The following is a 13,719-nucleotide window of genomic DNA, read 5'->3' as shown; positions in this document are numbered from 1 at the left end:
AGTCATCCAATTGGCTGGGGTGACCTAAAATGACAGAGTAAGGCAGAACAGATATACTTTTCCTTCGCAGGAACTTGGGCAGTGTGGGTATGGATAGCACCTGTGATCATGGTTTCTGGTGATGCATAGAGAATGGATATGGAGCTGGCGGGCCCGAGGCAGATACCAGGGTACGGAGCCTGCCTTCAAAACCTGCGCCCTGGTCGTCTGTGCGCTGGTGTCACAGAACACCTGAGACTGGGTCATTTGCAAAGGAAAGAGTTTTACTTTGGCTTACAGTTCTAGTGGTTGGCCAGGTCCAAGACTGGTTGCCTCTGGTGAGGGTCTCGAGCTGCTTCCTGCCATGGCTGGAGACAGAAGGTCAAGCAAGCCTGTGCAGAGCAGACAGAGCATGAGGGGCAGCTGCGTAACAATGGGAAAGAATCCGGTTCCCCAAGAGCAAGAACTTGCCCACCACTGCAGCGAACCCAGGCCCCACCCACCCACACAAGGCATTCATCTCTGTCCTAGCCAATTACCTGTCAAAGGCCCCATTCCCAATGCCACCAAAAGGGCAGTTCACCAGGCGTTTCTATGTTCAAGGCATAACAATCGGCAGCACTGGAAGACTACAGAACATGCTGGCTTAACATCTGAGGTTGATCCCCACTTAGAAGTGAACTTTATTTTGAACAATTTGAATTGCAATTTGTATAAAATAATTATGCTATGTTCTAAACGACAGGGAAGTATTAAAGAACGTAATCTTTTTCTGAATGACTGGATGTTAATAATATTAATTTTGATCAGTGCTTTACTTAATTGGTAGTTTCAGTAGCTATTAAGGTACAGGATTGCTGCCCTTAAACTAAATAGTGTTAAATTCCGGCATGGTTTCAATTCTGTTATTTTAATTGGTATTGCTTCTTGCTCATGGCAAGACTCCGTAATACTGCTAACTGAGCTCCTTATTTGAGAGGCAGAGACAGAAACATTCACAACACAAATACAGAGAGCACGCTCATCCTCTGATGGACTCCCCTGCACTGGCTGGGGCTGCACCAGGCTTGAAGCTGGCAGCCAGGATTCAATCTGGGTCTCCCATATGGGTGGCAGGGACCCAGCTACTTGAGCTAGCACCAGCCACTGCACAGTGCACGTCAGCACGAAGCTGGAATCAGTGGTGGAGTCAGAATTCAAGGCCAAGCACTCTGATACAGAATGTGGGCTGCTTAACTGGCATTTAAACTGCCAAATGCCCACCCCCAACCTGAATTCCTGACATCCAATGGCCCACATTTCAAGAACAGCACTTTTCCTATATACACTGCAGCTTAATTCAGGGAAGAGGAATCTCTGATCTATGAGCTAAATCCAGGCCTCTGCTCGATCTTACAGGGCCACAGTATGAATACACTAAATTTTTAATGACAGTCTTCCCATCCTATTATTTAAGTACATTGCAGAAAAGGAGGATAAAAATAATTTCAGGGTGATATTATTTGAAATTCCAAAGGATTGACATTCATTTAAAAAACATCATCTCATAAGGCATAAAATACCACATACTTTATCCTCAAAATCATAAGTGAATATGATCTCTGTGATCAGTCATCAGGACTAGTCATTCAGAACTATGTGATACTACACTTTAAAGGCCAAATGGGAGTCAACTTTTTAAAGCATTTTTGGTTTTGGTATGTGTTTTAAAATAAAACAATCTCTCTGAAGAAAGATCTCAAAAGAGGCTCTGTCAAGACCATCTGGCTTCTCTCTCTGGTCACGCTGAAGTGAGCCCTGCTATATGGATGGACACACCGTGGGATGCCTGTGACAGACAAGCTCACCGTATTATGCTTCATTTCTTATATTTAGTCAGCAGCTACATTATTGTTTTAAATAAGCCAAATGAGCCGCCTCAGTGCCTCTTAGGGGAAGCTCCCTCCCTCTAAATTGAGATTTTCCCAATATATAGGTGATAATGCAATTGTGTGTGTGTGTGTATGATCTATCTTCACCCTAGGCCTACAGTGTTTAATAGAACAAAACGTTTCTGCTTTCATTTCAAACGAATTAATCTGGAAAAATAACACTTCAGTCTTCATGTGCAGTCCCAAGAATTTTCCAGAATGACTGGGGTTTACCTGACCTCCGGATGCCTTGCTTTGCTCCTTGGGTATCGTCATGGCGATGGTGCATGGAGCTCTCGAGCTTGTTCACAGAGCTAGGTCAAGGTCAGGGCTCCTGGGGCTGGCAGTGACCGTGGACCCTCGTCTGGTCTCTTCCTAGCACCATGCCAACAGCTGCCCAGGGCTGGTGACGTGTCTGACGTTCCTCAGCTGGAACGGTTCTGTGTGTCAAGGCACCTCAAGGGTCTTTCATTTAAAGCAATTCCAAGATTTTATTCATTTAAATGATGTGAGCAGTATTGCCATTCTCATCTTACAGGTGGGGAGCAGTGAGAGGCTGGGGGAAGCGGTGATCCCGGGTAACCACACCGTGGCTGGTCAGACCTCAAGTGCACTGCCTAACAGCAATCCCTTGCCAATTTCTGAGGCCCATTCTGAATCATAGATGAAACCCAGGATTGTTCCTTTCGCATATACCCGCTCTCCCAGTGCAGTGGAATGAGTAAGTCTACTTGTTCTATAAATGGGATCTTTGAAGAGCTCAAAATATCTTGTATCATTTGTGTACACACATACGTTAGATACTGCCCTGTTATCATTTCCACACTCCTTTCGGCCCTAGGAAACCCTTTCCTTCTAAGGAAACTTCAGCCGGACTCCCTCCTGCTGCCCACGGATCCTGACCTGTACCAGCTTGTGCCGTTCTGCTGCGTTCATCCACGCGCTCATCCTCCCCAGGCTCGTGCTGGCCTTCCAGACTCTGGAGTCCCCTCCCACACGTGTCCTTCTCCTTAGTGAAGCCACCCGGTGCTGCCTGCACCCACCTGTCCCCCTCGAGCCTCCGCTCTCTGCCTCAGCTGACACACAGCGTGCCCCCCTCAGGTCATCAACAGCCGGCCCCTCCCATCTCTCCCCCAAGCCGAGCAGTTAGGAAGAAACAACGTCAACAAAGCAGCCCTGTACTGCGGGAGTGTAGATCTCACTGAGCTGACACCATGGCCAAGACACAAGGACGGCATCATTTCACAGCGATCAAACTATAGTCCAGCCTTTTCCACCCACTGACTTAATTCATGTGCTTGAGATATTATAAGTGGATACACTATGGAATCAAATTTTAAAGATTTACTATCCTCCCCCTCTCAAACACAACCCAAAGGCAAATTCTGGATTACTTACCACTGGGAGCCACTGGTAACCTGTCCAGAGTTATGCATTTCGTGAGTATACTTGGATTTTAAACACATCCTCAAGAATACTCAAAATAATTCTACAAAAAAAAGTGAATTATCTATGCAACATAAAAGGCTTATTTTATTTGAATCAAAACAAAGCAGTATAAACCGCTGAGGAGCCCATGACTGCTGGGACCTGCATGGCAAGGGCAGACAAGACCACAAAAGGCCCCCCGTTCCTTACTTTCTGTGACCTGCCAGACAGGATCTGTTCATACAAGCACTATTCTCTGGTTTTTAAACTCTATTAGTAAGCAATTAACTTTCAGAACCACCACCATAGACATACTTTTCTGAAGGTCTCAGGAACAAGGAGCCTAAGTAGTCCTCCCTGATGAAGTTCAAATCACAGGAGGACTCCTAGAAGCCCCTAACTCTGTGTCTGTCTTCTCGGACTGGGTCATGAGAAACACAGCTGTCGCTGTCACCTCCCAACTGAGGAGCTGTGGGAAGCAGCTAGGGCTGGTTCTAGCCACCACACCAAGATATTCTAGAAATACTGCCCAGTGGAGGATGGGGCTATCGCTAACTGGGATTTCCGTGCCTCCATCAAGAAATGTCCGTTGCATTTAATTCTGAGCAGAGAGAGAAATGAAAGCACCATTGGGACTAGGTTCTAGACCAAAACATCACCAGGTGCAGCCAGGCCAAACACCCTACACACTGCACCCCGAGGTACTCATCCGGCAAATAATGCCCCCACGTTAGAAGACTGCATGGTTGTGAATTTACTGTGACATCTCAGGCTTCTGTCTTGCAGGGACGTAAGTTCACAGAGGTGAGCAGATCAAGCACTGGTCCCCTGGAGAGGCTCCTGGAGTAGGAGGTCAGGCTGCCATCTGCCTTGGAGACTGGCCGGGAGAACTGGCCTGGGCCAGCGCCGTCAATCCCGGGTGTACGTCTGGGCCCAGGCAATGCCCACGTGGGAGTAGCAGTACAGGAATCCCAGGACAGAGAGGGTCACCCATGGCCAGCCTGTAGGGAGAGGAGAGAGGCAAGGATGGTGAGAAAGTCCTGCAGCTGGACCTCCCGCGCAGGCAGAATGTCCCCACCTGGAGACAGCAGCCGCCCTGGGAACTGCTCCAGCTGGGACTCCAGCAGGTGAGTCCTACGTTCCCATTTGGACCAGTAGGAAACACAGAACACACATCACAAATGCCAACTTTTTTTTTTAAAAGGCATTCTTTTTAAAGGGCATTCTTTTTAAAGAATATGTCTTTAGAGGACTAAAGCAGAAAATAACCAAAAAAGAAGAAAAGCTCTGAGCCCCTTAATAAACACTGACTCAGCACCTTCGGAAGTACACAGACCAGACCAAATATTTGACTTTCAAAACTCTACACTTTGAGTGGTTCCTTCTAGAAATACTTGTCTTTTCTTTCTGCTTCTACTACTTAACAGCCCCTTTATGCCATTTGCTATTTACTGATCTTCATGTTGTCAACATGTTTCACTCATTCATTTATACCGAGGACTTTGGAGAGCCAGTGGTGTCATGGATGACACCAGAAGCCAACATAGAAAGACCCGGTTGTGTGTCAAAGTTCCTTCCACTCCAGCACATGTCAGTAGCAGTTGTGATCTGTGCATTAAGTGTTTAAGAATGGAAGGCACAGAGTCCATTTAAATTGGACTGTGTGGGGCCGGTGCTGTGGTGCAGTGGGTTAATTCTCCGCCTGCTGTGCCAGCATCCCATATGGGTGCCGGTTCTAGTTCCAGCTGCTCCTTTTCTGATCCAACTCTCTGCGGTGGCCTGGGAAAGCAGTAGGCGAAGACCCAAGCGCTTGGGCCCCTGCACCTGCGTGGGAGACCCGGAGTAAGCTTCTGGCTCCTGGCTTCAGGTCAGCCCAGCTTCAATCATTTGCAGCCAATGGAGAGTGAACCAGAGGATGGAATACCTTTCTGTCTCTCCTTCTGGCTGTAACTCTACCTTTCAAACAAATCTTAAAATAAACAAACAAAGAAATTGGATCATGTGAGATGAGCAAGGGTTTGTCAGAGGGGAAGGGGCAGGGACAAGCTATCAGAGAGACCAAGCACAGGCCATCCGAAGAGCAGGAGTCAGGTGGCGTGGCTGCCACTCAGGGAGGGAATGCTGTGCAAAGTCCCTGAGGGTTGTCAGAACCCTGCAAGGCTCTCTGCTGTGTCAACCATTAGCTGCTACTTTTATTAATATGACACTGGTAGTCGCTATGGCATAGGGGTTCAGTGTGAGCAGACTCCCAAGGGAGATGAGACACAAGTTCAAATCCTGGCTCTACCCCTTGCCAGCTATGTGGGCAGCCTCAAGCAAGTTAACAAATCTAGGGATTTGTTAACAGCAACTCGCTTATAGGGTCCTTCCAAGGATGGAGTGAGAGGACATGAAGACTTGCACAGTGCTTAGCATATGCTGGGCACAAAAGAAAGGTGTAGCAATGGTGGTAAGAGCAACACAGACGTCTCTCTCCAGCAAGGCTACAGGGACAATGGGAAACTCAAGCCTCATTCTTCTGCCTGTTTTCGACTTGCACCTTACACACACTGGCTTGCTACCGGCCTGGCAGGTGAGAACAGGGAGGGCAGCCAAGGAACCCTAGCAATCTGGCCCCAGGGCCAGCCGTGTGTTCCCACCTCTGCCTGTGGTTAGCAGTATATTTGTATGTTTGTTTCCTGGGGCTGCCCTAACAAAGCACCACAAACATAATGGCTTCAAACAGCAGACTCGTTCTCTGACAGTTCTAAAGGCCGAAGTTCAAAACCAAGGTGTTGGCAGGGCCACGCTCCCTCTGAAGACTCTGAAGAATCCCTCCTCACCGCCTCCTGTGGCTCCTGCATCCCTTGGCTCGGAGCAGCATCACTGCGGTCACCACCCCTGCCTTCTCCACGTCTCCGTCCTCTCCTTAGATAAGCGGGCGTCACTGGATATAAGCCACGCTACATCTAGGACGGTTTCCTCCCAAGACCTGCAATTGATTACATCTGCCAAGATCCTATTTCCAAATGAGGCCACATTCTGAGGTCCTGGGGACGGGTTGTGGGGACAGGAGAAGCTGGGCCCGGGACAGTCAGCTCCTTTTCCCAAGCTTCAGGAGGGAGCCATCTGGTCTGAGCCCTCAGAGCCCGAGGCCCTGTGGCTCAGACCCAGAATCCAGGGGCCTGGCCAGCCCCCTGTTCCTCAAAGGCTCAGGGAGCAGGACGGAGGGAGGGGCTTCAAGCACAGGAAGTACCCCCTGGACTCCAGCTGTGCTTGGGGTGTGACACCATGGGCGTCTGGGAAACACGGAGAGGCCGGCTGTGGAGGTGGGCAATGGGACTATTCCATGGCATGAAGCCCGGCCGGCCTGGTGTCGTGCAGTGCAGAGCTGTGCTCGCACCTGTGGCTGTCGACAGAGCCCCTGGGAAAGCTGCTGCCCAGTACACGGGACTGTAAGGACAGGTGGCCCCTGTACCTGTCCACGTCTGAAAAGTCTCCCTACCCTTACTGGAAAAGCTATCCAGACAGGCACCTGGACGGCAGGTAGGAGAGCTACGATCCTGGCTGTATTATGTCACCCTAGCAAGGCCTGTTACCTCCTCTATACAACTGGAGCACAAGGTAGCTTTTTGGAAAACAAAAAAACAGGTGAATCAAGTCAGACCACAGACTCGGTACTGCTTTGCAAAGTGTTTTAGAAATGCAAGGGTTCGGGGCTGGTGCTGAAGTGTAGCAGTCGCAGGCTCCCCCTGCAGTGCTGGCATCCCACACGGGCACTGGTTCGGTCCCGGCTGCTCCTCCTCTGATCCAGCTCCCTGGAGAGCAGTGGAAGTTGGTCCAAGTCCTTGGGCCCCTGCACTCATGCGGGAGACCCAGATGAAGCTCCTGGCTATTGCAGCCATTTGGGGAGTGAACCAGCAAATAGAAGCTCACTCTCACTCTCTCCCCCTCTCCCTCTCTCTCTCTCTGTAACTCTAACTTTCAAATAAATCTTTAAAGAGAGAGAGAGAGAAATGCAAGGGATTAATGCAGTGGCAGCCGAGCACTCAGCTTCACACATGCAGCTTATGAACTCTTTCCATGCTCACGTGGTCCTGCACACAGCAATCCCAACGTATCCAGGACACCTGCCAAGGACTCCTCGTCCCTTCCTGACCTCAGGCCGAAGAAGACAAGAAGACATCCCACAAATCCCAGACCATTCAACCAACACTCCGTGAGTACTTGCTCTGTGCCTGGGCCTGTCCTAACCTTGACTTCACCCTCTTAGGGTTTTTGACTGTGGCCACAAGGCCCTGATGTGGCCCAAGGGAGTAGGGTTGGGCTTGGGGCAGTGCCTCATCTGCACCCGGGTTCAGTTGAGGACAGAACTGTCAAACTGAAAGCAAACTCCACGGGCTAACCTTCTGGCAGCATTCCCAGGGCTGCTGCCACGATGTGCTGTCATGCGGGCTCGTCAGACATTAACCGAAACAGGACGGTGTCAAAAAGGACGTGTCCTGACCAGAAACACTGCCTCCCACTGCAGGCTTCCCTCCCCCGGCCTTTCCCAACTGGCTCTCCTGTGCTCGCTCTCCTCACCCGTTTTCTTTTTTTTAAGATTTATTTATTTCAAAGGCAGAGTTACACAGAGAGAGGAAGAGACAGAGAGAAAGATCTTCCATCTGCCGAGTCACTCCCCAAATGGCTGCAACAGCTAGAGCTCCACAGACCTGAAGCCAGGAGCTCGTTTGGGTCTCCCACGTGAGTGCAGGGCCCAAGCACTCAGGCCATCTTCCACTCTTTTCCCAGGTGCATTCGTAGGGAGCTGGGTCAGAAGAGGAGTAGCCGACACTCAGCCCAGTGCCCATATGCGATGCCACCGCTGCAGCCAGCCATTTAACCCTCGGTGCACAGAGCTGGCCCCCATTCTCATCCATTTTCACAAGCTCCACTCCTTTCATGCTTCCCCTTTTTTTCCCTCCCTCCTTCTCCTTTTCCCTCTCTATTAATGTGGCTCATAGAGCCTGGCAGAAATTGTGGTCTTGTAAAGGAAAAAATCCTTCTGAGGAAGGTGCTTTAGGCTTGAAGCCACCACCCACTCGGCACTATCAAGGCTGGGTCCCCAGGATCAACAACGTGTCTAACTTCCTCCTGAGCTTTGACACCAGAACCTAACGAGATCTTCACAGAGGATCGCCTTTAACAGATCATGGCCGCATCAGAGATAGGATGAGCAGGTTGTTGGCAAGTCAGACAATCATCATAAAAGCTCAGGTTGTATAGTTAATATGATGGATTATTTGACCGAGCTAAACACATAGAAGCAGTATGTATGATAGCTCAATAGATTCAATTAAAAGGACCAGTGTAGGTGGTACAATAGGTAGAGTTAAAAGATGTAGGTAGTTGTATTGTGATATTGTTGATGGGATATTGGTGAGGTGTATTATAACTAAGCTGATGAGGAAGAGGTAGGCACAGAGGGAGTGTTTAGTGCTCACAGGAAGTACTGTAATTGTCCTGAGGTTATTACAATGACATTCATCTGAAAGGACTGGATAGGAAGAGGCTCAGGCTAGAGAGAGAACAGACTATCATCAAGCAGGTCCAGGAGAAGCCAAAGGTACGTTTGTTGAAAGTAAGAGATAATGAGACCAAGGAGCAGGTCTCAGAAAAGACTTTGTTCACAAGGTAATATAGCAAAGTGATGGAGCCTCTGTGGAAGCTGCCTGGAGGTTCCTCCACAAATTAAACACAGAACCAGCACACACATACCCAGAAGAGTTACAAGCAGGAACTAGAAGAGGTATTTGTACATCGGGTTTGTAACAGAACCATTCGCAATGCTCAAGGGGAGAAGGCACCCCCAGTGTCCATCACCAAGTGAAGATGGCATAGACAGGCAGTGGAATATCACTCTGCCTGCACAAAGGGAAACCCTGGAGTATGCTACAACATCAATGGACCCTGAAGACAACACGTTAAATGACATCAGCCAGGAACAAAAAAATATTATGGTTCCACTTATCAGCAGTCCACTTCAGAGAGGCAGGAGGTAGAATGGTGGCTTCCAGGGCCTTCAGGAAGGAGGTGTGGGACATTAGGGTTTGATGGGTATACAGTGGCATTTTGGGAGGTTGTAGAAAGTTCCACAGATGGACCATGTTGATGGTTGCCCAACAGTGAGAATGTACTCACTGCCACCGAGTATGTACCTTAAAATGGTCAAAATGATACATTTAATGGAATATATAACTTGATTGAAAAAAAATTATGATGAAGGAAGACCTTGTAAAAATAATGCATCCTGCATGATCCCATTTATATAGAATTCAGACTACTTTATAGTTACAAAAAGCACACCAGTGGTTGCTGGGTGCTGGGCCAGGTGGATGGAGAGACTGCAAAGGGGCCCAAGGACTGTTCTGGGAAGAGGATGTTTTGCGTCTTGACTGTCAGGAAGGTTTCAAGGCTGCACACAATTGTCTAAATTCATCCAACTGTGTACCTTGAGTGGATGTATTTGATTGTGCATGAATTACTTCTCAATAAAGTTGACTCCAAAATATTTTGAAGGCAACATTGGGATATTAGCAAATCACAGACTTGTAGCATTGGCTTGCCATGTCCTAGGTTACAGATGCCCTAAGCTGTTCAAACAGAAGCTGCAGGAAAACACAACTTGGTTTTCCAATGATGATGCAGCTGCAGTCTATCTCCCTAGGCAGGGTGGGACTTGCCATGTGCAGGACAGAACCCAGGGCTCCCCTAGTCAGGCCTTCTTCCACCAGGGACTCGGGGAGCACTCTCTCAGCCAGGCAGAAGCATTCAGCAATGGGGCACCTGCTGCAGCTGAGTCAGCACAGATCCCTATCCTGGGGAAGAAACCGGTCCCTCCCAGTGGGGGAGGAGTTAACTGCTGGGTTGTGTGTGAACTGTCGAGGACCCCATCACAGGCTCACTCTGCTCTCAGGCTACTCCCCATCTCCCCATTCCCCCACCCCTGCCGAGGCCATGACCGCCATTTTGGCTCTACCAGGGTTTATTTCACTGTGAACTATTTTTAGGGGAAAAAATGGTTGATGACCAGTATATGAACAACTTTGCAGGGAAGTCTTCTTCCCACCCCCTAGCCAGCACCTTGTCCACGTGCAAACACTTTACAAAGACCATGGAATCTACTAAATAGCTTACAAGGCATTGACAATCCTAGATTATTCTCCCATAACTCACATGTAGCCACTACTATTTCAGTTTAAGAGGGAGAAACTGAGGCTCATGAAAGCAAAAATCTCATCACAAACCATGCAGCTAGAAGATTCTCAAGCTGTGATTTAAAATGTATTTTTGCTTCACGCCACACTGTCTCAAAAGGGCCCAGAGCACACATCCCAAGCCAAGGCTACGTGGTAGAATCCTCTCTCCAGGACGACAGCCTGGCCTGCGTTTCCTGTCTACCACAAACATCACCCTAGCTTCTTCCCTCCATCCATGCAAACAAGTTTTCTCTCCAGAGGAGGCTCAGAGCCCATGGCCCCCCCAACTCCCAGCTCATCCACCACTCCGTCATCACCCTGCTGGTTTTCATTTCTCCCAAATGAAGAACACTGGGACCCTCCCAGTTTGGCTCTTGGGTCCCTACAGCCAGACAGGTAGAGTCTCACTTTCTGGCCCCATGGAGCAACGTCACCACTGACTCAAAGCCATTCTAAGAAATGAAAAGGAAGGGTCTCCCATTCTTCCAAAGAGCAGCCAGCTGCAAAGGAGACAAGGATCGTCTCTGAGACAGGCCCCCCTTGGATAGAGCCCGAGTCCACGCATGTGCAGGAGGCGTGTGGTTACGAAACGTCCCCAACACATCCATCCCCGCAGACACACAAGCCTGTGTCACAGTCCACGCTGCCATCCTGGTTAAGACCAAGCAAGGCTGGTGGCTTCTGTCCTGCACAGAGGCCTTGCTAATGGGCTGACCCCGAGAAGGGTCTCGGTAGGGCAATGGCATGAGGAGGAGATCCCAGGAGATGGCGACTGACAGGCTGGAGGGCCAAAGAACATATTCCCTCTCGCTAATCCTGGTCATGGCCTCAGACAGCAGCCTGATGGCTGACATCCACATCAGAGACTACACAGGTGTTAAAGGACTGGTTTGCCGCCCTACGCGTTAGTAAAGCCGCAGTCCCAGCCTCTCCCTTGCGATTTGTCTTCTGCTATGACAGCAGACAGAGGAACAGAAGGGCGGACAGCCAGGGTTCTGCAGAAGCCCCAGGGGCTGCTCCCGTACTTGGCTGCCACCTCTTCAGATCGACTCAGCCATGCCCATGCCTTGGCATGTGTTAGGATTCTGAACGGTAGATCCCTCCCATGCACAAATCCAGATGCACACGTTTGTAATACACTCACCATGCTTGGGTGGCATTGTCTACTTTGAAGCCACTGGAGATGTTAGAAAACCAGCTCATGCATTAGACTTCCTAGGGTGCTGGCTCAGGACCTAGGAAACCCCACTGACCCCCTGCCAGTCGGGGGCTCTCTACACCCTCCCCCCATTGACTATGCAGAATGACCTGAAACACTGTCGCCTTCACTAAAAGAGCCGGCTCCTGATAGCACAGGATGCCTAAGGGTGTTCAGATCCAGTGGGAGGAAGTGATAAGGTGCTTGGCAGTCGTATATAGATCTCTCCTACTACAGTAGCCGCAGGCTGGAGAGATCGTGGAGCCATTCATCAAACACGCCTGAGCCTACCCACCCTCCTGCAAGGCTAGAGAGAGAGCTTCCGCCCTAACCAAGCTATGGACCAGGAGCCTCTCCTCTCAGAGAGGTGGTCTGGACACCTTGTGCAGGGCTACAGAGCAAGAATAAAGCTGCCAAGCTTCGAAGCCTATCGACCACCGGGGCAGGGACCGGGATTCTGGAGAGCATACCCTGGCTACCTCAGGGTTCTCGTAACATTTTTTTACTCTCATAGTTTACAAACCCGAGGCTCAAACCCAGGTTTCAGATCTCTGTTTTTCAAAAACAAACCACTCCACTGCCTCACTCACAGCCTCACATGTTACAACCCAGCCTGCAGGGCCCCAGCTCGGTTTCTGTCTTGGCTGGACTGGGGTGGGCCCGAGACTGGGCATTGCCAACCTGTTCCCAGGTGACATCACACTGCTGGTTCCTGGGGACCACGCTTCGGGGACTGATGTAGAGGAACTCTGCTGGAAGCTGGGGGAGGGGCTCCCCACTGGCAGAGCTGTTCATAAATACGAGGGGACTTCAAAATATTCATGGAAGATGGAATTTAAAGATGCTCCTCTTAGAGCCAAGAAATGTTGAAATCCATGAATAGCTTTTTGATAATCCACATTTTCCACGAACATTCTGAAGACCCCTCATAGGCAGGGATTTCTTTTTTTTTTTTTTTTTTTTTTTTGCACCAAAATAAGCTTATCTTTTAATTCCATTTTCCATGAACTTCTCAAAGCACCAAGACGGGGCATCCCTCCTGGCCTGGCCCAACACTGGCAGTTGTGGCCATCTGGGGAGTGAATCAGCAGATGGAAGACTTCTCTCTCTCTGTCACTCTAACCATTTCAAAATAGAAAAATAAATCTTAAAAAAACAAAAACAAAAACACCCGAGCTTCCTCACGGAGCAGAGGAGATACCGTTTTCTCAGTATCACCTGTTGCCGGGGCCTTCGCCAGCACATTTTTCATTCTGGCACATTTTTCATTCTCGCGACCACCTTACCAGGTAGGTATTAGCAGTCCCGATTCATAGACACGGCCTCTTTTCCTCTAAGTCACCAGCTTCCAAATCTCAACCCACCCAGTGCTCCAGGTACCCAAGGTCAGTGGGAGTGAGGTGGGGGGCGGGGTGGCAGGCAGCAGGTCAGTCATTTCCAACCTCAGCCCTCGCTAACCCGCTCGGCCACCCCAGTCCCCGGGGCATCCACTTCTCCATCTTTGCAAAGGGAGCAGAGGAAGAAGCATCGTGAGCACAGCTGACAGCCTGGGTCGCAGCTCGTCCCCAGTGCACACTGTGGGCGCTGAAGGGCACATCCTGGGGCCTGCGTGATCCTTTCCTGAACCGCCAAAGCCACCGACACTCGGCCCCTGCCGCGCGCCGAGCACCTGCAGAGGGTTTAACAGGGAGACGCAGAGGAAGGCAGGGGCTAGGACACCCTCGGGGGGCTTCAGGCCACCCCACCGCCGCGACACTGGCTGGCTATGTCTGGGTGCACATCTGAACCAGCACAATAGCAGCCGCTCGTAAATCATGTTGTTCACAGTCAATTTACATCCTGATGAAGCCAACCTCGGCCGCATTCCTCATCCTTTCCCGACTCCCGGTGCAAGCAAGCCCCACAGGCAGGCGCTTACCGAAGCACGCACTACGTGGATTCAACTCATTTCACGTGGAATGGAAGAAGCAGAAGCAGCAGCCAG

At 50.0% G+C, this 13,719-nt stretch overlaps 1 protein-coding gene across 5 annotated transcripts in view; it reads right to left on the bottom strand.

Moving 5' to 3' along the window:
* Nucleotides 1–3,426: 3,426 nt before the first annotated feature.
* Nucleotides 3,427–13,719, bottom strand: part of HHAT (hedgehog acyltransferase) — a 310,399-nt gene continuing 300,106 nt past the window's right edge. For 4 of the 5 annotated variants that reach the window (XM_062211312.1, XM_062211314.1, XM_062211315.1 and 1 more), the window contains one exon: nt 3,427–4,318. In XM_062211312.1, coding sequence (XP_062067296.1) covers nt 4,227–4,318 — 92 coding nt within the window. In that variant the 3' untranslated portion in view covers nt 3,427–4,226. The remainder of the gene's footprint in view (nt 4,319–13,719) is intronic. The other variant, XM_062211316.1, reaches the window with a different exon arrangement.

Source organism: Lepus europaeus, chromosome 14, assembly GCF_033115175.1.
Source record: "Lepus europaeus isolate LE1 chromosome 14, mLepTim1.pri, whole genome shotgun sequence".
Classification (NCBI taxonomy): Eukaryota; Metazoa; Chordata; class Mammalia; order Lagomorpha; family Leporidae; genus Lepus; species Lepus europaeus.
The sequence above is the reverse complement of the archived record's forward strand: the minus strand, read 5'-3'. Positions and strand labels throughout refer to the sequence as shown.